Raw genomic sequence first — 24,184 nt, forward strand, 5'->3', positions numbered from 1 at the left:
TAAACGCACCGAGCAACAACCGTGGAACACAGAACTCCAAACAAACTCTCAATTATGGATCTCGCCGGCTCCATATTTGTAATCTTTGTTTTCGTAGTGATCGTGGGAACTGTAGTTTTCCAACTTTTACCAAGAATCTTTCCTAGGGCCCGTGAAATACTTCCAGCTCAGAGCACAATCACTTATTTCCAAGTGATTCCAATTCTCTTCATCTTCGCTGCTCTTATATGGCTGTTCTTCGCGACCTACCTCCAAATGCACGTTGGCAACGATGCTTATTACACCGTGCAAGGGTGGCTACACATTATATGGCTAGTCTACATATTCAGTAACGTCATTTTCAACTATTTAGCGACAGTTATGGTAGTACCAGGATATCCACAACATCAAGACGAGTTTTTGAAGAACCGGAATTTCGTCAAGCGGTATGAAATGTGCAGCAAGTGTTCACGAATTCGCAGCTCTGGGACTCATCATTGTAGCTGGTGCCATACATGTGTTGAAATGATGTGTCACCATTGCCCTTTCACTAACAACTGCATTGGGCTCAGGAACTATATCTATTACTATTCATTCCTTCTCCAAGCAGTTGTTGGGCTTGGTTATGCTTGTTATCTCGCTATCTTCCCCTTTCAAAAATGCATGTATCACTATGGCATTAAGACTATCAAAGATCTGCTCAAGTACACCCATGCCGGACGCTCAATGTACACCTACGGAAAGACAGAAGACCACTTCTTGTTCGCAGAACTTACCAAGAACCACCCTGCGGAATGTGAGGAGACTGGCCAATACAGCATTCTCCTTGCACCCTGCGTCGTCATCTGGTTTTTCATGTTTCTCCTCTTCACATTCCAAACCCTTCTCCTATTGGCCGATATGTCAATTGTAGATTTCTACGAGGTGTTTGGGAGGTCTAGCTCAGTCTGCGATTTCTTCTCGTCTCTCAAGTTAAGCATTACCAAGAAAAAGAAGTCCAGGTTCTTGCTACTCATCTATAATCAGCGTTCCAGTTGGTGGCGGTTCTTCCTCCCAAATTTTACAGATGTAAATGTGGATGGGTCACTCAAAGACATGTAATTATTTTACAGTGTGGTTCGCATCTATCCATGGCCACAACAGTTTAAGGAAACCAGCCAATCAGAAGAGAGATTTGATTGACACCATTGTAGTGATTTAGTTGCTTTGCAATCAAAATTGTGTTACACATTCTAAAAATATTTATTGGTGGCTACAGATAGTAACATGCATTGTACTAATGGTGAATGTAGACATCCTTGCTGTGAATGTCATGTATTTATTCAATTTGAATGTAACTGCATATAATTTCATCAATAAAATATTTGTCAATTTTCTTTAACAACTTTACTTCCAAAAAGATTTCAATGTCAGCAAGCGCAACCACCTTGGCGTTGTTTTCATTAACTGAAGAATCAGTAGCAGGGGAGGGGGGGAAGGAGGGTTTGGAAACCGCACAGGAAAACACACAGAAAAAAAGTAAAAAAAAAAACTTCTAGAGAAACCGCAATAACGGGGAATAAAATCTGGAAAACAGAAAAACCGTGCCAGTTTAAGGTAAAACCGCATCACCGCAAACCCTTATATGGGGAATCAGAGCTAGGAGGGGGGATACCTAAGTTTGAAAGAATATAGAAGATAAAAGATAAAGAATACTGCTAAAAATTAATGCAACCAGTCAAAAAAAGTAGAATGTCATTTTTTATCAAACAATTCATTCATTTATACATTGCAGCACTTGATACATTAGGTGAATGTAAAAACTTTTGAAAGAGTGGAGGGCAAGAATCCCCTGACCCTACCCGTTTGCTGCCCCTGCAGATAAATACATAACCAGGGCAAGCTGACCCTACCCGTTTGCTGCCCCTGCAGATAAATACATAACCAGGGCAAGCTGACCCTACCCGTTTGCTGCCTCTGCAGATAAATACATAACCAGGGCAAGCTGACCCTACCCGTCTGCTGCCTCTGCAGATAAATACATAACCAGGGCAAGCTGACCCTACCCGTCTGCTGCCTCTGCAGATAAATACATAACCAGGGCAAGCTGACCCTACTCGTTCGCTGCCCCTGCAGATAAATACATAACCAGGGCAAGCTGACCCTACCCGTCTGCTGCCTCTGCAGATAAATACATAACCAGGGCAAGCTGACCCTACTCGTTCGCTGCCCCTGCAGATAAATACATAACCAGGGCAAGCTGACCCTACTCGTTCGCTGCCCCTGCAGATAAATACATAACCAGGGCAAGCTGACCCTACCCGTTTGCTGCCCCTGCAGATAAATACATAACCAGGGCAAGCTGACCCTACCCGTTTGCTGCCCCTGCAGATAAATACATAACCAGGGCAAGCTGACCCTACCCGTTTGCTGCCCCTGCAGATAAATACATAACCAGGGCAAGCTGACCCTACCCGTTTGCTGCCCCTGCAGATAAATACATAACCAGGGCAAGCTGACCCTACTCGTTCGCTGCCCCTGCAGATAAATACATAACCAGGGCAAGCTGACCCTACCCGTTTGCTGCCCCTGCAGATAAATACATAACCAGGGCAAGCTGACCCTACCCGTTTGCTGCCCCTGCAGATAAATACATAACCAGGGCAAGCTGACCCTACCCGTTTGCTGCCCCTGCAGATAAATACATAACCAGGGCAAGCTGACCCTACCCGTTTGCTGCCCCTGCAGATAAATACATAACCAGGGCAAGCTGACCCTACCCGTCTGCTGCCTCTGCAGATAAATACATAACCAGGGCAAGCTGACCCTACCCGTTTGCTGCCTCTGCAGATAAATACATAACCAGGGCAAGCTGACCCTACCCGTTTGCTGCCCCTGCAGATAAATACATAACCAGGGCAAGCTGACCCTACTCGTTCGCTGCCCCTGCAGATAAATACATAACCAGGGCAAGCTGACCCTACCCGTTTGCTGCCCCTGCAGATAAATACATAACCAGGGCAAGCTGACCCTACCCGTTTGCTGCCCCTGCAGATAAATACATAACCAGGGCAAGCTGACCCTACCCGTTTGCTGCCCCTGCAGATAAATACATAACCAGGGCAAGCTGACCCTACCCGTTTGCTGCCCCTGCAGATAAATACATAACCAGGGCAAGCTGACCCTACTCGTTCGCTGCCCCTGCAGATAAATACATAACCAGGGCAAGCTGACCCTACCCGTTTGCTGCCCCTGCAGATAAATACATAACCAGGGCAAGCTGACCCTACCCGTTTGCTGCCCCTGCAGATAAATACATAACCAGGGCAAGCTGACCCTACCCGTTTGCTGCCCCTGCAGATAAATACATAACCAGGGCAAGCTGACCCTACCCGTTTGCTGCCCCTGCAGATAAATACATAACCAGGGCAAGCTGACCCTACCCGTTTGCTGCCCCTGCAGATAAATACATAACCAGGGCAAGCTGACCCTACCCGTTTGCTGCCCCTGCAGATAAATACATAACCAGGGCAAGCTGACCCTACCCGTTTGCTGCCCCTGCAGATAAATACATAACCAGGGCAAGCTGACCCTACCCGTCTGCTGCCTCTGCAGATAAATACATAACCAGGGCAAGCTGACCCTACCCGTTTGCTGCCTCTGCAGATAAATACATAACCAGGGCAAGCTGACCCTACCCGTTTGCTGCCCCTGCAGATAAATACATAACCAGGGCAAGCTGACCCTACTCGTTCGCTGCCCCTGCAGATAAATACATAACCAGGGCAAGCTGACCCTACCCGTTTGCTGCCCCTGCAGATAAATACATAACCAGGGCAAGCTGACCCTACCCGTTTGCTGCCCCTGCAGATAAATACATAACCAGGGCAAGCTGACCCTACCCGTTTGCTGCCCCTGCAGATAAATACATAACCAGGGCAAGCTGACCCTACCCGTTTGCTGCCCCTGCAGATAAATACATAACCAGGGCAAGCTGACCCTACTCGTTCGCTGCCCCTGCAGATAAATACATAACCAGGGCAAGCTGACCCTACCCGTTTGCTGCCCCTGCAGATAAATACATAACCAGGGCAAGCTGACCCTACCCGTTTGCTGCCCCTGCAGATAAATACATAACCAGGGCAAGCTGACCCTACCCGTTTGCTGCCCCTGCAGATAAATACATAACCAGGGCAAGCTGACCCTACCCGTTTGCTGCCCCTGCAGATAAATACATAACCAGGGCAAGCTGACCCTACCCATTTGCTGCCCCTGCAGATAAATACATAACCAGGGCAAGCTGACCCTACCCGTTTGCTGCCCCTGCAGATAAATACATAACCAGGGCAAGCTGACCCTACCCGTTTGCTGCCCCTGCAGATAAATACATAACCAGGGCAAGCTGACCCTACCCGTTTGCTGCCCCTGCAGATAAATACATAACCAGGGCAAGCTGACCCTACCCGTTTGCTGCCCCTGCAGATAAATACATAACCAGGGCAAGCTGACCCTACCCGTTTGCTGCCCCTGCAGATAAATACATAACCAGGGCAAGCTGACCCTACCCGTTTGCTGCCCCTGCAGATAAATACATAACCAGGGCAAGCTGACCCTACCCGTTTGCTGCCCCTGCAGATAAATACATAACCAGGGCAAGCTGACAGAGAGTGCAAGTATTCATAAATATAAAATTTATAATTGCACCACGCAGCTATAAACTATGTATATATTTGTACATAATGTATATATTTGTATATATATATATCTATTGTTACTTAATAAGCTTAGGATAGTTTCTTCGCAGATGAATAGCCACCTAGTGGATACACTGCGAAGAAACTATTATTATTATTTTATTATTATTTTTATACAAAAGCAAAGAGACTGCTTGGGACGCACACATCCCTTATGCTCACCCCTAGCTTCACCTCACATTACTATTTCATAGCAATGCATTCCATTATCTACATTGCTTGACCATAAACCTGACCCAAAGTAATTGCTTGGTTTTGAAACTGAGGCTTTGCCCAAATAGGACCTTCATCTGCTGCTTGAAATCTCAGAACCGTCACTGACTGACTATTTTGGAAGTTGCAGCTCCATTGTGAAGAGTGCCATCAACTCCTCATCGGAGATCAGCTGTAGAAAGCCAAAGAAACACCAAGTCGGTTCTGGACGGGCAGAAACAAGCACTGGTACTCCAAAAAAAGAGGGAAGAGCCCTTAAATATTAATTGTGAGGTAAAGGAGTGGAGCCCCTACTCCCACCCCAAAAAACAACTAAAAAGCAAAGTGAAAAAAAAATGAAGCAATTGAGATACTTAAAGAAGAAATGTGAAGTCAATCTTTACCTTCATATGCATATACCCCCACCCCGCCACAGATCCGTGCATGAACAGGAAAGATAACTTACCTGGCAGAAATCGTCATATGAGAGTTGTTCCCTGTGGTCAGCCCCATGGGACATGGCAGCCATGGCAACACGCATCACTTCGTCATCTGATGGGGAGGGGCCAAGCAGGGTGCGATAAAAGCTGAACATCTCATCAGGGGTTAGGATTCCATTGCTATCCATGTCTAGAACCTTGAATGCAACTGGCAGGGTGGAACTCGTCAATATTAAAGAAATGAGCTTTAGCAAATAAGTGCAGAGCTTGCAGTGCACCCCTTGAGTATAATATGTACAAGCACATAGTTAGGGGTGGAAGGAGAATGTATATGCACACTCCCCTTCTTTGGTTAGAATAATGGTGTTCCTTTTAACCCTAACCCTAATAAATAGTATTTCTATACCTATGCCCTCACCCCCTGTACTCTAAAACCACCACCCCTCCCCGCATCCCCTGACTCCTCCCCCCAACTAATCACCTTGCTTACCTTTCATATTACATTAAACCTGCTTTACATGTATCTTTATTCAATCTTCAACTATTTATGTGCACAGAGCTAACGGTAACCCAATGAAATCCCCAAATATCAGTACTCTGGTACCAGAGTCCAGGAATTACCTGGTCATCACACCTAACATCATTTACTAACATTCTTTCTTATGAGAGTCTTATTTGCACTCAGGGTTGACAGTTACCTAATGAAGTCCCCATAGTTCAGTCTTCTGGTTTCAAAAGCCAGAAAGTTACCTGGATATATTTCACCAATTGTCACCTGGTTATGGTTATATCTTTACCATCACAACCTCAGTTTATCTACTCACATTCTTTCTTATTGTCCAAGGTCTCACGTGTGCTTAGGACTGAGAGAAGCCCAATAAAGTCCCTGAACGTCAATAATCTGGTCTCGGAGTCCAGAAAGAACCTGGCTATCTTCACCATGATTGGCTGCGTGGAGACTTCGGGTATTGTTAAGAAATCCTTTAGGGTTATTCCATGTGTAACGTCAGGATCATAACGACAAAAGCGCTTCAAGAGTTTCTGAATTTCCTTTGAGTTGACTGAAGATAAAAAAAACATAAAATGTGAGCTTTGGAAAATATACCTTTTTATCCCAATTGTAGCATCACTTTAACCACTTTAATTCAACAAGTTCAATTTTAAAAATAGTGATTCCACAAAATAAGAAGAAAATTTAGATGCGCGAAAATTCCTCCTTCGCCCCCCCCCCCCCCCCCCCCCCACCCTGGATCGGCATACCACTGCGAAATTGCGAGCCACTCTTTATGCAAATCCTTTGTGCAAGTAATAATGGACCAAATAGCCTGTGTAATAAGGGTTGGGAAAGAAGAGATAAGGCTTGCGCGCTAGGGAGAGGCAAGGATGAGCCATCCACGGTTGCTTTTGTTTATTTTTATTTAACTTACCCATACACAGCCCAAAAACACTTAGAAAAACGTAACAGTGGCCGGGCAGCAACTTCAGACTACGCCAATTACAGTGTGGTCCCCTTAATCAAAACATGCAAAATACGAGGTTGATAGCAGCAGCAGCCTGGCCATGGACAAAAAAGATGTAAAATATGTAGCACCGCAAAGTCGTATACGATCGACGACGCCATGAGGTTGCACGTCTTTGAAGCAACTTTTTTTATGCCCTGGACATACAGCGCCGGCACTGCTACCATTTTGACCCGATCAGGCCCGTACCCAGGGGGAGGGGGGTGCAGGGGGTTCGAACGCACCCCCCCCCCCCTTCCCCCAACGTTCAAAGGTCCACTTTCGGTCCTGGATAGACTTGATATTTGTGGAAAAAACTATAAAGCTTATGGTAAATCACTCTGGTATGTAACCAAATCCGACAAAATAAACGTCCTGTGGAGATGCTGCAAAGGCATAAAAAATCCCTCTGTTCTTTCTGCACCCCCCTCCCCCCCCCCCCCCCCCGACCCCAAGAAAAACCCTGGGTACGGGCCTGTCGATTGACTTCAAAAGAGCGTTGGCAAAATACTTTGAAACACCTCCAAACAAAGTGTGCAAACACAGCCATACTGAGTGTTTTGACCAGCAATTTAGCGCTGTTTTCACGGTGCTTTATAAAGGAAAGTCGATATCAGGTTTTTTCTCTTTGTGACTGAGGACGGCACCTAAGGAAAAGGTGCTATATGTAGGTTTCTTGTGATAGGACCTCCGGCTTCACGCCCTTATCCAGGAAGAAGAGGGATTGAGAATCCCCAATGAGAGAGCCAGGTTTTTGAACCCCAAAGTCCCAGCTGACCTGAAGCAAAGTTCGTGTTACCAAGGTGTTGCCGCGCTGTAGCAGATAACTTTGGATGGGAGGCTCTTTTTAGCGCGGCCTCGAGTGTGAAGGTAGTTTTTGAAAGCTCTGTAAAAGATCGGATTTCATGGAAAGTCAAACTTTCTATTTCCTTTTAATGCTTAAAATCAAAGGCGTTATAGACTTTAATAATGCGATGAGAACCGCAGCCGGAAAAGGCTCTAATAGGGAATAGTCACAAAGTCTGTTTATGCAGAATAAATACTGTAGATCCGAGCGAATAGCAATGGTAAAAAAACTTCGTGCTAAAAGCAAACTTCTTAGAATTTCCCCCATCTTTTTGCGTGTATTCACACAATTTATCTTTGAATGAAAACTTTATCTTGTCTATATGTATTTTCTCAGACGTCTCGGTGTTAAAGCAAAGATAAACAAAATTCTCTACGAAGTCATTTGCATGCTAAATAACCTCTCGAACAAATACCCGAAAAACAAAAATTATCAATTAACCTCAATGTAAATAGAAGTCGATAAGTGACCCCAAACAGAATAGAGAGAAACAATTTCAGAATATTTATCGGCACCTCTTAATCCCAAGCCTTTAACAATACCACGCAGGTGCGGTTCGCGCTTCTTTCAGGTTCATTTCCAATAAAATGAACATTGTCTTTCGGTGTTATGAACTTTAAAGGCATTGGTGCATCACACAGCCTTAAGATACAGAAGCGTTCGCCTTGACTTACATACGCTGGAGCGTTCCAGATCTTCTAAGGTTTCGTCAGGTATTGATACAGATGCACCGGTACCCTAAAATGTAAGTTAAAAATATATTTTTTTTTTCAATAGTATTTTTTAACATGTACTCCATACTTTATGTAAGCTTTTTTTAAATAAAACAATTGTTTGCTTTATACTTAAGTACGGATTTTTTTCGAATAATAAAAATAACGCATATTTTATATGTATTTTTTAACAAAATGAAAATACATCAAAAGCTGTCTTATATTTTAACTAGCTATTTAGTTAGCCAGTTTTTTTCCAAAGGCTTTTAAGAAATGAGAAAGTTAATGTCATACACTTCAATTTTGATTCCTCGGACATCTAGAAAATATAAATATTTTCCCTTTTTCAGGAATCCTAAACCGCTCTTGGGTCCTTTTATTTATTTTTTTTAATCAAAATACTATCAACCATTTCTTTGGTTTCTGGAATTATTTTTAATAAACCCTAATAGGACAAATGGAAATTCTTATCTCTAAATATATAATAATTCATGCTCTATCTGAGCTTTTTCGCGAAAAATAAGTGTACAATCTTAATATAAACTTACACATTTTAACAATCAAAGGGCTCTAATTTTTCTAGAAAGAACAATTGTACCAGATGTATAAAAAAAAACCAAATGTCGAGAATAACGAATTAGCATTTCTGTGGGCAGCAAAATTTCCCATCAAAAGGTAAAAATCGCTAAGATGTCCCATTTGAGCACTTAATTAATTCCTATTTTAGACGCCATGACAACCAGAAACCTATAATGTATATAGGCCTTTTACCTTAACAGCTCTATTATGAGCCAGAACAACTTTAATAATTATTTAAAGGCCAGGTGCTAAGCCATAGTGAGTAAAAACACTCATATGTGAAAGAGTATGCTTTTAAGATCTTAATGTGTGAAAACTCTGATACACCTTTGTTAAAATCAGATGGTGGACTTCTATTACGTTGGAGGTCTTTTAGGAAACCATTAGAAGCAGTTTACTGGTTACTAGCAAAAGTGGATCCCCTAATGGATACTAATTTTTCGATTTGTGGTCATTTTACAATTCTTAAAATTACAACATCTTTTTCTCTGGTTAAAATTTCTTTCAAGCATAAATGGGCGTTTGTTATGAAATTTGGCTTAAATCAAGAAATCTTGGTTCAATATCTTGTTTTGTGGGTTTTTATGGATATACTAATTTTTCAATTTGATGCCACAAATTGAATTTCTCTAGTTAAAATTTCTTACAAGCATGAATGGGGGTAAGTTTAGAAATTTAGCTCAAATCAATAAATTCTTATACTATTGTTTTGTGGGTTTTAATAGATATACTAATTTTTTCCATTTGATGTCAAAAATTGCTCAATACTTCAACACCAAAAAAAAGTTAACTTTTTTTTAATTTCTAACCAGAAGAATCCCTGATATTGCTTGTTGATGACTGTTAGTATCATACACCTTTTCCATAATAAATCTTGCACTGGTGGGTTACTCAAAGAAATTTACTCCAAAATATCCATTTTTACCATGCCGTGTTTAAACAATGGGCTCAGATTGTACAGCTAAATGGGTTTTACAATAAAGAAAGGGAATAGTAAAAGAAAATGACAAAATGAAAGGATGAACAGTAAATATATCCGTTTGATAAAATAGCTCATGTTTCCTTGCCAACTGAACGTCCAGGAAATGATTCCAAATAAAGCCCTTTTTGATCCTGTGACCTCCTTAAATTCATGAATGTCTAATACCAATTTATTATGCCACTTGGAATTTGACATTTACACCATTGTATATTACACAGGTTGATTCATGGACAGGATGCATTATTAATAGAAAAATTGGTAATTCTCTTAGAGGGCAGTACAATGTGGATTTGAGCATGGATTTGAACCCTAGAGGGGTACACAATATGAAAAGGGCTAAGGGTTGAGTTTGGAATTTTCAACCCTTTTTTTTCTTTTGCTGAAAACTCCGGAAGATTTGTTAAATTTCAAGAGTTTCATATGCCATGAAATAATCTGAATAATACTCCCCCCTCCCACAATCCGATTATGCAAAAAAATACCTTTACTATAAAATCCTGTCATCTCATCACTTTTCCTTATATCCAAATCAGTGTGAAATTTATATCCCTAAGCATGTTTGATCTTTCCTCAAATTCGATATTCTATCCTGATCACAAAGTATGCTGGATCCTGAAAAAAGGCTGTTCTGGAACCTCCGACAAGCTCTATTTGCTTGCTTTCAAATGTTCACCAAATCAGAATCATGTATTAAGAAATTAAATTAATAATAATTGATAAAGGAATCCAACAATTACAGGACCATAAGCTATATAAGGAACTGTTCGTTATTATTATAAAGAGGGGATAAGCTTGGTTAGAAATAGAGGCCTGAATAGTTTGATGTTCAAAAGGGGAGACTTTCATTTTTAAAGTTAACTTATTGTGTTACTAATAGGTCATTTCTTAACCAGCACCCTCCCAAGTTAAAATAATAGGGTGTTTTAGATCTACGACACCAGCAAAAGGCCACTGGCCCATGCATGTTGGATTGCAAGCGCACACATTTTACCTACCAGCAGCACATTACGAATAGGGCATGTAGTTGCCAGATACTCATATGTGTGCTTGGCAACCAATATGGTATTTTTTATTTCCTAGTTGCTTGCATTTTGCTACGTTTCCATTCCTTTTATAAGTTAGTTTATATAATATTCCTAGTTTTAAGCTGTGGGCCCATGGTGGAAGCCATTCAAGGAATTCTACAATTAAGCTAAATATCTGTAGTTTGTATAATTTTATATAGTTCAGAAAATGGCGACAGTTTCGGTTTCTCTTAAACCACAATATTTTCCCAATTAATAAAATAATTCATTACTTTTATACTGTATTTTAGTAGCCATGCAGCGATTCATCAGATTTTGTCCAAACATTTTTAAAACCCTAAATAATTCGCCAAGTATAAAACGATGGATTTGATTATAATCCACTGCATATGTATAGTTCTTACCATCAGACAAAAACACTAGAAGACGGGAATTATACGACGACCATTTTACACATCTTACACAGCATCTCCCTTTGACAAGAAGACCAAAACAAAATGGTCGCCCTACATTCAACCAATCACAGGCATCGTCATATTAAGACCAGCGGTCTGAGTTCGTCGAGATTTCTCGGAAAAATGAAGTTTGGGTGCCCTAGCTCAAAATTAAACTGGCAATAGGTATGGGTGACCATGGTATCCTGTGAAAGTTTGAAGCAATTTGGATAAATATTTTTGGCGATAGAAGCCGAAAAGTAATTTTTCGTCTCCCGCACCCGGATTTGAGACAATTTCGTGGTTGTTAGAAAAAGACTAAAAACCGGTTCGCAACGCGTGATAAAACAACTACAGCTTATATAAACCTAAAGAATAGATAATAAGGAACTCCCAGGCTGAAAGATAAGCTGTTCTGTCAGCACCTTATTATTTTACGCGATTTTATTTTATTTTATGTTTTAAGATGACTTTGAAAAGCCTTGAAATAATCGTGTAATATCGCCGATGAGATGTGGATTTGGCAAAAATGATTGCATTCATCGAAAAGAGCATCATTTCTACTTTTGATATGTGAAATAAAATTTAGGGGCAAATAAAATCCGACTTTTTTACAAGCCGAAATATGACCCCCACTTGACCCTAATTTTAAACAAATGCCGACTACTGTATCGGGTTTTCCGCATTCAAACAACGCCTTCAAATCTCCAGAAAAACAAGAAAGAGCGCTCAAATCAAAAGAAATATACTGTCGGCAATACTAAAATTTAATGGTAATAATTTCATAGCATTTATTGCATTAAATTGCGATTTTTAGGCTCGCGTGATACTATTTTGTTTGCTGCCATGCATAGCGTGACAAACAAAGCGACAAGCATAAAATACCTCACCATGACTGCAATAAGACTTTTCTGATAATTACTTATTAAAAAGAAAAACGTCCAAAAGAAGAAAATGAGAGTTTTGCATGTTTTTATTTAATTAACAAGCGATACTGACATAATTTTGTACAGTTCGATCAAATTGTCAAAATTCGCTTATTTTCAAAGCCTTTGTTCAACTACAAATTTGATCAAATAAAAATACAAATTATGCAAGAACGCTGAGACATTTGCGATATTGAGGCCTCTCACCGTAAGCTGTTTTCCTTTTTAGTAAAAGAGAGTATTGAAGTGTAAAAATTTACTCTGATCTTCACAACAGAACACAGGATTACCGACTCAGAAATCTATTTCATGTAACCATGAAAAAAATATAATCGGGACCCAAGAAATCGTGGATTTATTTTGCGCAACTACATCTTTGAATAACATCCACGAGCGTGGCTACAAAAGAAGCTTTGCGTCGGGCTGCTCCGGGCACTTGAAGCTCCAGCTCTTTGCAGATAGTGGGAAGGGTGGCCACTGAAAGAAAGGTGAGCCTGGACCTGGAGTACAAGTGGCACAAGTCGATGCCGTTCGCTTCTATTGGGTGATTTAGTTGGCATTCATCTAGGATGGCAGCTCTCGTACGGAAGTAGGCGGCTGCCTCCTCCGCAGTCTCTACTGCCTCCGCACCCTGTGTTATTACCGGGCCATGTACACCTGTACATGGCCCGGTAATAGGAACTCGCTGATTTAATCGGCGTTCCCCTGTATAGAGATGCAGCTTGTTGATTCTATCACTTCATTCCCAATTAATGGTACGCCCCCCTCCTCCCCCCGACTACTTTTTGGTTGTAGCCAAGCTTGCCGGGAAGGGGGACTCCGATAAAAACAGACGGGGGTGACCGTCGGCAAAATTGATTGTAACCCGTTAGGGATGGCACTTTAGGCGTGGTTAACAGAAATTATTTCCTCTAAGAGATGGAAAATTGGGTGAGGTCGAAGGAATTTTTGCCCCTAAGGGATAGCAGAATCGAAAAAAAAAAACGTTTAACACCCCCTTAGGAATAGCAATTAATCGAATTTTATACCCTAAGAGATAACAGAATAGAAAAAAAAAAACGTTTAACACCCACTTAGGAATAGCAGTTGGTCGAATTTTACACCCTAAGAGATAGCAAAATCTGAAAAATCCTCCAACACCCCCTAAGAGATGGCAGTTGGTAGAAATTTTATACCCTAAAAGATATGACGATTACCCCCCGTCTACATTTTTAGAGAGTCCCCCCCCCCCCGGGCAAAGATATGCATTCCCCTTCTTTGGCAAACTCGCATTTGCCGTATAGTGTGTGCCGGTCTAACCAAGCCAAGCGTGTATAGCCTTTCACGCACTGGACAGCTGAATAGCTTTGTGGTAGGCTCTTCCTCGTTGCTGACTGCGGGTTCTGGCTCAGCGGCGTTCGCCTTGCGCTCGACAGCACGCTTGATGTCATCGAATTCACCGTCACTGAACGAGCCAGGAAACGTTGAAATCGATTGGTCAGGATGCGGCTTGAAGGCTCTCTCTCCTCTTCCCCTCCCATATCAAACATATTCCCCAAGGATAGTGTCCTTCCTTTGCATTGCCTTATATGGTCATTGATGCCTATATTTAGAAGAGCTAAAGTTTTCCCGCTCCCTGATCTCCAGAAAATATGGTGAAAAATGCTGATTGTTGTCAATTTGAGACTCGTGGCAAGAATTTGTCAAAAAAAAAAACCTGACAGCTTGGCCAATTTTTATCTCATTAATATTGAAAAGCCCTTATACCCAGGCCTCCCAGAGATTGACCGAGCGGGTTTGAAGATCTCCCAAATATTGATATGCACTCCCCTCGTTTTTCATTTTTGCTCAAATCCAAGATGGTGGCTATAATACACCGGGTAAACGCCCCCCCCCCCCCCCCCCCCCCCTTATTGCAGGCTTTTCAAATATCATTCTTTTTCCAAATGGTACCTATGGTTGAGCAAGCCACACCTTCCCCCCTCCTCAGTCCTCTGGTCCTATGATCTCCTGCCTGAGACTTTGTCAAAGTAAAGAAGTGCTTATAGAGAGTAATTACCTGCTTGCAATAAGCGTTTACTGCACCTTACGCGCAATGATAGAATCCTGCGTTGTCTTGCTTGTAGTATGCCGGTAAAGTGAATAGTGAACGCGATTTTTTTACTGGTTAGCAAGCCAATTGATTGGCCAGGACAAAATTTGGACGGCTGTTTATCCCGGCCAGACAAATTTTGTCCTCCTAGTGCGATTAGGCCCTAAGTTAACGCGCGAAAAAATGAAAACAGAAAAGTAACCTCAACATTTACCTAGGGAGCTTTTTTTGGACATATGCTCCCTGACAAGAATGGAATTTTTTTGGTAGTATTGAAAACAATAGTAAAAAGCATCAACTGTTATTTTTTCTTACTTTCTTTTTATAACTCAATTTACCTGGGGAATGGAAATTGGTTGGTTATATTATAAACAATAGTAGAAAAGCTTCAACTGTTATTTTTTCTTGATTTCTTTGTATGAACGCTTGTTGAATAAATTAACTCATCGAATTTGCATAACAACACGACAGCAGAAGATGGTACGCGTTTCTAGTCCACGGAAGTAGGGAACGAAAGAAAATAATATAATGCTTATAGAACGAGGGATGGATAGAAATAAATATAGGACGATTTAAGAATAACTTTCGTGGGAAAAAGTTTTGAGATGCTCATGAAGCGGAAGAATAAAGAACCGGAAGTTTTTAGTGCCGATAATAATTATCATGCATGCGGATTGTACTTTAAAATGTTATGAAAATATAATCTTGAAAAGCATATAAACATCAGAGAGACAAGAATATTTGATCAAATACCAGTATTTTCAAGAATAATATTGCATCCTTTTTTTGGGGAGTTTTAATTGTTATTTATAAGTTTTTGGTAGCGAGGCATTAAAAAGTGAGTGTCGGCATTTGTTTAGGGTCAAGTGGGGGTCATATTTCGGCTTGTAAAAAAGTCGGATTTTATTTGCCCCTAAATTTTATTTCACATATCAAAAGTAGAAATGATGCTCTTTTCGATGAATGCAATCATTTTTGCCAAATCCACATCTCATCGGCGATATTACACGATTATTTCAAGGCTTTTCAAAGTCATCTTAAAACATAAAATAAAATAAAATCGCGTAAAATAATAAGGTGCTGACAGAACAGCTTATCTTTCAGCCTGGGAGTTCCTTATTATCTATTCTTTAGGTTTATATAAGCTGTAGTTGTTTTATCACGCGTTGCGAACCGGTTTTTAGTCTTTTTCTAACAACCACGAAATTGTCTCAAATCCGGGTGCGGGAGACGAAAAATTACTTTTCGGCTTCTATCGCCAAAAATATTTATCCAAATTGCTTCAAACTTTCACAGGATATCATGGTCACCCATGCCTATTACCAGTTTAATTTTGAGCTAGGGCACCCAAACTTCATTTTTCCGAGAAATCTCGACGAACTCAGACCGCTGGTCTTAAAATCTTAAATAAAGTAATGAAATTCTAACCAATCATTATGATCCTAAAATTTGGCAAACACACGTTACAGCCAATAAGGGACCGTCTTATTCATAGGTTTAGCAATCACTGGAGTAGAGGAGTGATGAAAAACACAGAACACCTGTTATACGGGCGCTACGTTTCAGCACCTAAAATTACGGCGAAAAACGAGGGGATATGTGGGATATACGTTCTCGCTCGAGAAAAATGTATCTTTGTGGAAGCTGCTCTTGAGGTTATATATCTAGAATTGAAGTTTGAAAAATGTAGTTTCTCGTTGCGTGCTTGGCGTGACAATCTCTACCATTGTCGAGTTTTCTCGGAGACTTTGTTTGACAAACCGGTGTTTCTGCTTTAATTCCTTAATTGTGTAAAGTCTCGAATAAAGGGAGCATATGGCCCACACCGGGATATGCATACAATCCGTTGGTTAAATCTAAATTGGCCAGAGAATTTGATCGTTTTCCGCACCTCGAAATTTAGATAGGCGGGTATTTTATCAAAGAATATGTGAACAATACAGTTTTCACAAACCCCTAGTGTGAAAACTTTACGAGTTTGTGATTGGTTATGGGTGGATCCGGGGTGAAAAAATGCTAATCTTGACTTGTCAATTCAACACTGCATGTCTAGACAACTTGACCGGTGTACAAACAATTTTCTAGTAAAAAAAAGGTTCCGTGCAGAGTTGTTTATCCGCGTTTGGGACTAGTACCACGGTAAGTGATCCCGGGACAGCGTGACCTGGTCTCGTAAAACTTCAGGACCCACGCAAAGGCTGCGCTGAAATCACATCGTTTTGATTAACGCCTTGGACCTTGTTTTGTATTTTTTTTGTTCGCACCTCTGGGAGACAGAATAATTTACAACCCCGACAAGTCGCCATTTTCAGAGCTGATGCGAGATTTTGCTGTTGTTTTAGGGACAAAGTTACGGAGTATGAGAGCTCTAAGCTAGCCGGGGTGAGTTGAGTCGACATCGGGCGAAAATTCATGGCTTTTGTAATTCCGTGACGGCTGTTATTTCATTAGTAATGCAGTAATGAAGATACCATTTATGACTTTAATTTCAGAGCCTGACGTCGGTGAAATCAAGCAGCCAAAGGAGCACCTTATGCAAGGGATTGCAAACTAGAATGAGGTAATTTATCTGACCAGGAACCCCATTCAGTGCTACCTACATTCAATGCACTTAAATGGGTTTTCTAAGCGCGCTTGTGCCTAGCATATGACATTGATAAATCTATTTGTTCGACTGAGTCAACATTGTCTTCTCTTTACCCAACCGTAGCGTGCATTGAACACTCTTCAATAATTTATTCAGAGCACGAGACAGTTGGAAGCACGTCTTTTTATTTCATTATGGTTGCAATATATAAAGTCATACTCGGGGCACGCACGTAGTAGAACACCGCCGTCAGCTGCCTCATTTACGGCAAAAATTAGTGGTCAAAATGTGCTCGCCACAGCTCTGGTACGATTGAGTTTTGTTGAACTTTGAATTTACAAGGTCTTCCTTTGCTTTCTAATTCATGATTTATGTACATTTCTTTTATTCACAGTACAAAAATTTGGCGCCCGTGGGATATGGAACCGAGTGAAAATGTTATTAGGAAATCAACAAGATATCAGGTAACTTTGGGGGCTAGCCCGCCATACAAGTTCCCAGTTCTTATTAAATATTCTAATAGTTGTCAGCAGAAAAAAGAAAAATATATAATAATTACTCCTTGAAAAACGATATGGCAAGTTTACTACCAAAAATACAGTATTTTAGTCGTTCTCTTCAGAAAATGACACTAGTACCAAATTATTACCTGAATAATTTATAATTTCAAAAGGGAAGAACCTCTTCAGAAACACGCTTTCGTCCTCACCTAAAAAGTTACCAACTGAACCGCTTTATTGTAACCGGTTGAAAAATTGAAAAGGTATCGAGTTTGAAGCGTGAGAATTTTGCGTTCAAAGCAATTTTTTCCTTTTTCGGTTGCGTGCGAAAGGTGTCGATTCCGCCTTTCTTTGTGTTGAGGCACGCGGGCAAAATTTCAGCACCTAAAGTGTCGCTTTGCTTGTAATATTTTGCTCTATAATTCTTAATATTACCCGTCATCTTTTGTTAATCGCTTACGAACTTAGTCTTTCGCGTAAATATAGTGAAAAATCGGAATAAAAAGTCTAGTTTGCTGGCTTTTCCTTTTCTGTCATATCACACTATTTTCCTATTGTCATTTGAACGACTTTTATTGCTAAAAAAAAGCTTGTTTTTATCTGTTCTTTTGGAAAGATGTAGTTTCACTTTTCTCGCGTATGCATTTAGAAAGATTGTCGTAGATTGTAAGGAGAGCAGCGATCTGAAATCCCCCCCCCCACAAAAAGATACTTTTTCATCATCTAAAATCCTAACCAAAATTTTCATTTTCGCTTTGTAACCTTTCTTTTATTTAAGAATAAAAAACAGTTAGAGGTAGGTCTAGAAACCGTGTTTTTTTTTCTTGCTTTGATCTTTTTTGGAGTTGTTGTTCTTTATAATCCCATTTTACTCTCGTAGTTTTATGCCCTGCGAGGTATTATAAATAGCATTTAATCACTTCTTTTCTGAGCCATTCTATTTTACTTAGATGTCTTTTAAAATCAGTTTTTTTCGTGTCTATGTTCTTCTGTTGTTTTCTTGTTGTACCCCCAAAAAAGGGCGGGAATGTCTGGCTTTTATTAGGTTTACGACGCATAACAAATGGACAAGAGAATTACTTTTCCATAAATAGTTAAAGAATAAAAAAAAGCTTCGAGCGTATTATTTTCGTTATAGTTTGATTTTTTCCCTGTGTTCAAGTCATTTCTCTATGTCCATGCTCTTCCTTTGGCCAAACACTTTTGAAAACCAGCACATAAAAATCTATAAAAGGCATAGAAACGTTAAAAAAGAAAGAGGGCTTAAATATAACATAAAATTGTGATCGAAAATTGATTGAGTACCGTGTTTTTACATTCCTTTTACTTTTGCTTTAGCTCCTCTGGTTTAGTTTGTCCTCGTGCAAGAAACGATAAGTTGTTGTCTCCAATAAGTTGTTGTGTTACCTAAAACTCTTCATACACAGACCTTAACCTATGTTTCTAAAATCAGTTTCCGTGCCGTGTTGTTTATACTTGTGTGTGTACCAGGTCTACCAGGAAAAAGGGCGGGAAATGCCAGAGAGGCTTCTTGTGGTATCGAATCGCAGGTTAATTGACACATCTTCACAATTCTAAGAGAGACCTCTAAGGATCTCTGCTTTTGCCGAGTCGCAAGTATAATTCACGGGATTTTTATTTTATCCTGACAACTAATGTCGTTAGTTTCAATTGTGAGAACGCTTAATACACTATGAAGCAACAGATTGATGTAAAACACATGCTTTCACACGAAAATTGACAAAAAAATGTTACAAAGAAGTTTATAGTACCCTTTTTAATTGTAGAGAGAATACGCATTTTATTTAGACATTTTCATTTTTCTGTTCAGGCCACGAGGGGAAAACGAGCGTCCTTTGTCCTCAAAAGAGGGCCAATATTACTAAGTCAAATTTACGGCTAATTTGATATGTCCAATAAAACTGTTCTCACGTTTCAATAGATTGATACATGCATCTAGAATTACCAGTAATTTCATTGTCACTTTTGTTCAAATTTTCAAATCTCGAACAGTCGAATCTGGTTGAACTAGGGATTGCAAAGTTTCGATGAAATTGCGTTCCGTTCAAGCACTTTTAAAGGACAAGTCAACAGCTGATAATATTTTGCTTGGTTCAGAACCATTAACCATTGGGGTAAAAGATGAAGAACGTTTCCCAATTCATCACTTTTTGGCAGTTTTTACGATAGTGCCAGTGTCAAATATCTGGCGGTAAATTAATGGGCACCGGCAATTTTCAAAGATATCTCGAAGGTCAACATGAGGAGTCATTTTCATTATCTGTGCCAATATCGATTTCTCTGTTGTGAAAAACTCTTTGTTCTTCACTCTTCATTTAAAATTTCTAATCATTTAATGGGGCGCCTAGATGCCTTGCCAGTAAACGGGGGAGATTTTATCTGTTTTTACTGGAATTTCAGGACAAAAACTTAAGTTATTTATGATCTAAGGCGTAGAGATATTTTCATCGTTTCACAATTATTTTAGGTTCCTCCCTTTAAAATACCAATTCTGCCGCATTTTATTAAACACTGTTCCCAATGACAGGAGTCTCAATAGCAATATTTAGCCGCTTTAAAGTTTATTTGTTTTTAGGGCGAGTGAGTCAAGGAATAAAGGAGTCTCAATAGCAATATTTAGCCGCTTTAAAGTTTATTTGTTTTTAGGGCGAGTCAAGGAATAAAGCAGTCTCAATAGCAATATTTAGCCGCTTTAAAGTTTATTTGTTTTTTAGGGCGAGTCAAGGAATAAAGGAAAAATATCCCTCTTTTGTAATTACTGTTCAGTTGGCCGCCTAGTATAATCCGAAGAAAATAATACTTGCATCTTTGGGATGCATCTTTGGGATGCATCTTTGGGATGCATTTGAATGAAAAAATGTCTTGGTATATAGTATTTTTTACCAAAGTTGTTCGATAAAACGCCAAATTGAATTTTGCACGGAGTCGGTGACTAAAGTTTCAACAATCTGCTAAACAACCCAGTTTTCGCCTTTCAATACTCATAAGCTATTTTATTAGATAATAAATAGTAGTCATATTCGTTTCCGCACTTAAGGTTGCGATGAAAAGAAACTTCCCCCATAAAGTGGATTTCCATAATTCATTATCTCCTTTGATGACAAATTGGTGATTTTTAAATCATTCCTGTTTAAATTTCTGTTAGCTAGAAGAAAAAAAACGTTTGCCAATCTAATATTATTTTTTAAATCTTTTTTTTATCTTCGTGTATAGCCTTACAGAGGAAATGAACGAACAGCCCCGTCTCAACCATTGCGACAGTACCTCAATACTTTTAAGCATCCTGTCAGGTAAGTCTACAAATTAACCGGCTTCTCACTGCTAGCAAAGGAAACGCAGAAAAAAGTAGTAGAAGAGCTTTACAGGGCGAAGGGGTAGTACACGTAGCGTTAGAAAGAAAAGGGACAATTTATGTTTCACTTTGCCACTTGCATCGACTTTGCACCGACTTTTTTTACGCGCTGTTGTTATAGCATCTTATTTTCCGTCTCTGTTTGCTTCCCTAGTGAAAATAATAGACCTCAGAGTTGGGCTCGAATAAACAATAGCTCTCCCACTGATTAAAGTATTAATTCATTTGTGGAGTGAACTTGGTTCCTTAGTGGTTGCGAATTATCTCCTGGAGCGTTGCGTTGGTTTTCTATTTCCATGATGGAAGGGATGATAAAAGTTGACAAGTGAAGTGAGTAAGGGATAAAAGTAAAATCTGTATACCCCATTCACTTAGAAGTACTAACAGAAGAGGGGTATGATGTGGCGACCTTGCAAGATTCCGAAGGCCGAAATTTCGAAGCTCCGTGAAGCGCGTTTAGCATTTTTAAGTATTCATTCAATTTTTTTTTACTCTCGGTCATTTTATAGCGTCTATTACTACTAGTCACAGTCATAACATGCTACTGTTTCCTCCTTTATTTCGTTTTGACCGAACCCTATAGAAAACTGAAAACAAAACAAAAATCCAGCAAAGAAAAAAACATTGCTATTGAAAAATGAATGAGTGACGTTTATCTATTTCAATTCTGCAACAATAATGGATATAGAAACTTTATTTCTAGCAGAATCTGAATTGTTAAAAGACATAAGAAAATAAGTTTCTGGTCACGTTCCCAATTTTCTAGTCTGCTTTTTAGCAGCCCCTTTAACTTGTGGGGAAGGCGTGCGTGACACTATTAGTGTTTCAATAAGCATTCCTTATTAGGAGACTTTTACTTTGTGGCTACCAATAAAAACAGGGACAGATCCAGGATTTCAAAATTGGGGGTGGATAATGGCCGGCTAGACGGCCTATAACTGATCCAGTGGTTCTTGATAGATCGCTACATAGATCTTACAATTCTTCACGCTGAATTGGATTTGTCGCGTCAGCAAAGTCGAGCTGGCGAAGAAGAATGGACAGTACCTCCCGTCCCTCAGACATTTATTTTCTTCAAAAAAAGTAACTTTTCAAATTTTTTACTCAAAAAGGGGGGGGGGGGGTGGTGGATATCCACCCAATCCACCCCTGTATCCGCCCCTGAAAAAGTAAAGCATGCAAGAGCTTTGACTGGCACGAATCATAATTATGAGGATTTAGACGTGCGATGCTGTTAATTTCCGAGCCGACTTGTGCATTCTTGTACCATATAATCTTTCGTCTTTTCTTCCAGACTGTACTGGACTAAAGCGGCGTATGACTATATGTACGAGGCCGGAGAGAGTTTACTTAGGAACTTCCCTGTGCAAGCAACCATACAAATCGCTGAAGAAAGCGACAGCGAAGACGAGGAAGAGGAAGAAGAGGAGGAAAGCTCAAGTCAGCAACAGCCACATCGGAAAAATGATGTTAAAAGTACATAGGGTTTTATAACAATGGAGCTTTTATCAGTTGATTTTAAAGCTTTATATATAGCTGTCGGCAGCTACCAAAAGAAATCGCTATTCTGGGCTGTAGCAGAGGGTGGGGCGCTAGGGGCACGCGTCCCTCCCCCCCCCCCCCCTTCCTCCCTAAATGTTTTCAAAAAGTTTCTGTATCGTGTCCGCCAATATTTTGAGTTCTGCTACAGTTCTGCTATGGCAAACCTTCACACGGGGCCGCCATCACCATCCCTTACTTATCTGTAAATGATAGGTAGTTTATCACTAGGAAACCTTGGCTATGACCATGGCAAAAACAAGACTGTCTTGTTTTTGCAGTGACTACCTAGCCTAGTGTTATGGTACTTTTTTAAAAGTGTTGATAAGGTTCATACACTATAATCAGTTATTTGTTTGTTGATAGCAAAAATTTCTAGAGTAATTACAGCTCTCTAAAGGCCCTTAAAGAAGGTCTATAAAAAAATGTCAAGAGCCAGTTTAAGAGACAAAGGGGCTATAAAAAAGAACAGTCTAAATCATTTATCAAAACAGGATGTACAAATAACTTGAATAGGAATTCCACCACACTTTTTACTGCTTGTTGAATACCTTTTTATAAGGTTTGGAAAAATTCACCAGTCTCTCTTAAAAACATCTATACATTGAACATGAAATATAGCTCTATATTTGTACATATATTGTATTCAAAAGGTATTTTATATCTTATAAATGTTAAAAGATATTATTCGCAAACTTGGAATGACAATTAAGTTGTATAAAAAATTGCACATGACAGTGGTCCGAATAACACCAGGGTAGCAATTTGTAACAGAGAACTCAAATATTTGTTACAAATCTGATTATCCTGTGAACACTTTAAAATAATCAACCAAAACATCTTAATCTTTTTGGCATTTTTGTTGTTCCGTTTGTTTTGAATCAAACTATGATTTTTACAGTTGATTTAACAGTGTATGTGATTTTAATCATTTCAATAAGTATATTATGATGTCTGTACAATGTTTTAAAAGATATTGTATATGTTTGAATAAAATTGAGTAAGTCACTCTCTACTAAAATTCAACAGATGGATAGGAAAAAACAGACAGGGAGGACAGGCTGGGAGCAGGCAGACAGGAAAAGACAGACATAAGCACAGAGGGACACAGAAAGACAGACATACGCACAGGGGGACAGGGAAAGACAGACATACGCACAGAGGGACAGGGAGACAGGGAAAGACAGATATACGCACAGAGGGACAGGAAAAGACAGACATGCGCACAGGGAGACAGGGAAAGACAGACATACGCACAAAGGGACAGGGAAAGACATACATACGCACAGAGGGACAGGCAGACAGGGAAAGACAGACATATGCACAGAGGGACAGGGAAAGACAGACATACGCACAGGGGGACAGGGAAAGAGACATACGCACAGAGGGACAGGGAAAGACAGACATACGCACAGAGGGACAGGAAAAGACAGACATACGCACAGGGGGACAGGCAGACAGGGAAAGACAGACATACGCACAGGTAGACAGAGAAAGACAGACAGACATGCACACAGGGGGACAGGGAAAGACAGACATATGCACAGAGAGACAGGGAAAGACAGACATACACACAGAGGGGCAGGGAAAGAAAGACTTATGATTGGGCTTGCAACAGGGAGAGACGGGCACACAGTAACAGACAAGGGGAGTGATGTACAGGCACTCAATGCACAGACAGGAAGGGGTGGACAGACAGACAAGAAGTTGGATGAGCAGACAGATCACTCTTGATAATTATCACTTACTGAGATGGGATACAACG

General features: G+C 40.2%; 3 protein-coding genes across 3 annotated transcripts; 2 read left to right on the top strand and 1 right to left on the bottom strand.

The window, feature by feature from the left end:
- Nucleotides 1-54: 54 nt before the first annotated feature.
- On the top strand, nt 55-1,360 carry LOC5512816 (putative ZDHHC-type palmitoyltransferase 8). The gene has a single exon (XM_001633102.3). The coding sequence runs from the start codon at nt 55-57 to the stop codon at nt 1,078-1,080; it is 1,026 nt and encodes a 341-aa protein (XP_001633152.1). The 3' UTR covers nt 1,081-1,360.
- A 3,274-nt stretch (nt 1,361-4,634) lies between these two features.
- LOC5512808 (calcineurin subunit B) lies at nt 4,635-11,522 on the bottom strand. Its single transcript, XM_032382246.2, has 5 exons — nt 11,394-11,522; nt 8,365-8,428; nt 6,169-6,405; nt 5,371-5,552; nt 4,635-5,097 (listed from the first exon to the last, which is right to left on the bottom strand). Exons 1-5 carry the CDS (start codon nt 11,394-11,396, stop codon nt 5,038-5,040), a joined length of 546 nt encoding a protein of 181 aa, XP_032238137.1. The 5' UTR covers nt 11,397-11,522; the 3' UTR covers nt 4,635-5,037.
- LOC5512803 (protein ripply2) lies at nt 8,332-23,434 on the top strand. Its single transcript, XM_032382247.2, has 6 exons — nt 8,332-8,435; nt 16,763-16,802; nt 16,913-16,980; nt 17,402-17,471; nt 20,742-20,818; nt 22,175-23,434. The coding sequence occupies exons 1-6, from the start codon at nt 8,416-8,418 to the stop codon at nt 22,362-22,364; spliced, it is 465 nt and encodes a 154-aa protein (XP_032238138.2). The 5' UTR covers nt 8,332-8,415; the 3' UTR covers nt 22,365-23,434.
- Nucleotides 23,435-24,184: the final 750 nt, after the last annotated feature.

Source organism: Nematostella vectensis, chromosome 14, assembly GCF_932526225.1.
Source record: "Nematostella vectensis chromosome 14, jaNemVect1.1, whole genome shotgun sequence".
Taxonomy (NCBI): Eukaryota; Metazoa; Cnidaria; class Anthozoa; order Actiniaria; family Edwardsiidae; genus Nematostella; species Nematostella vectensis.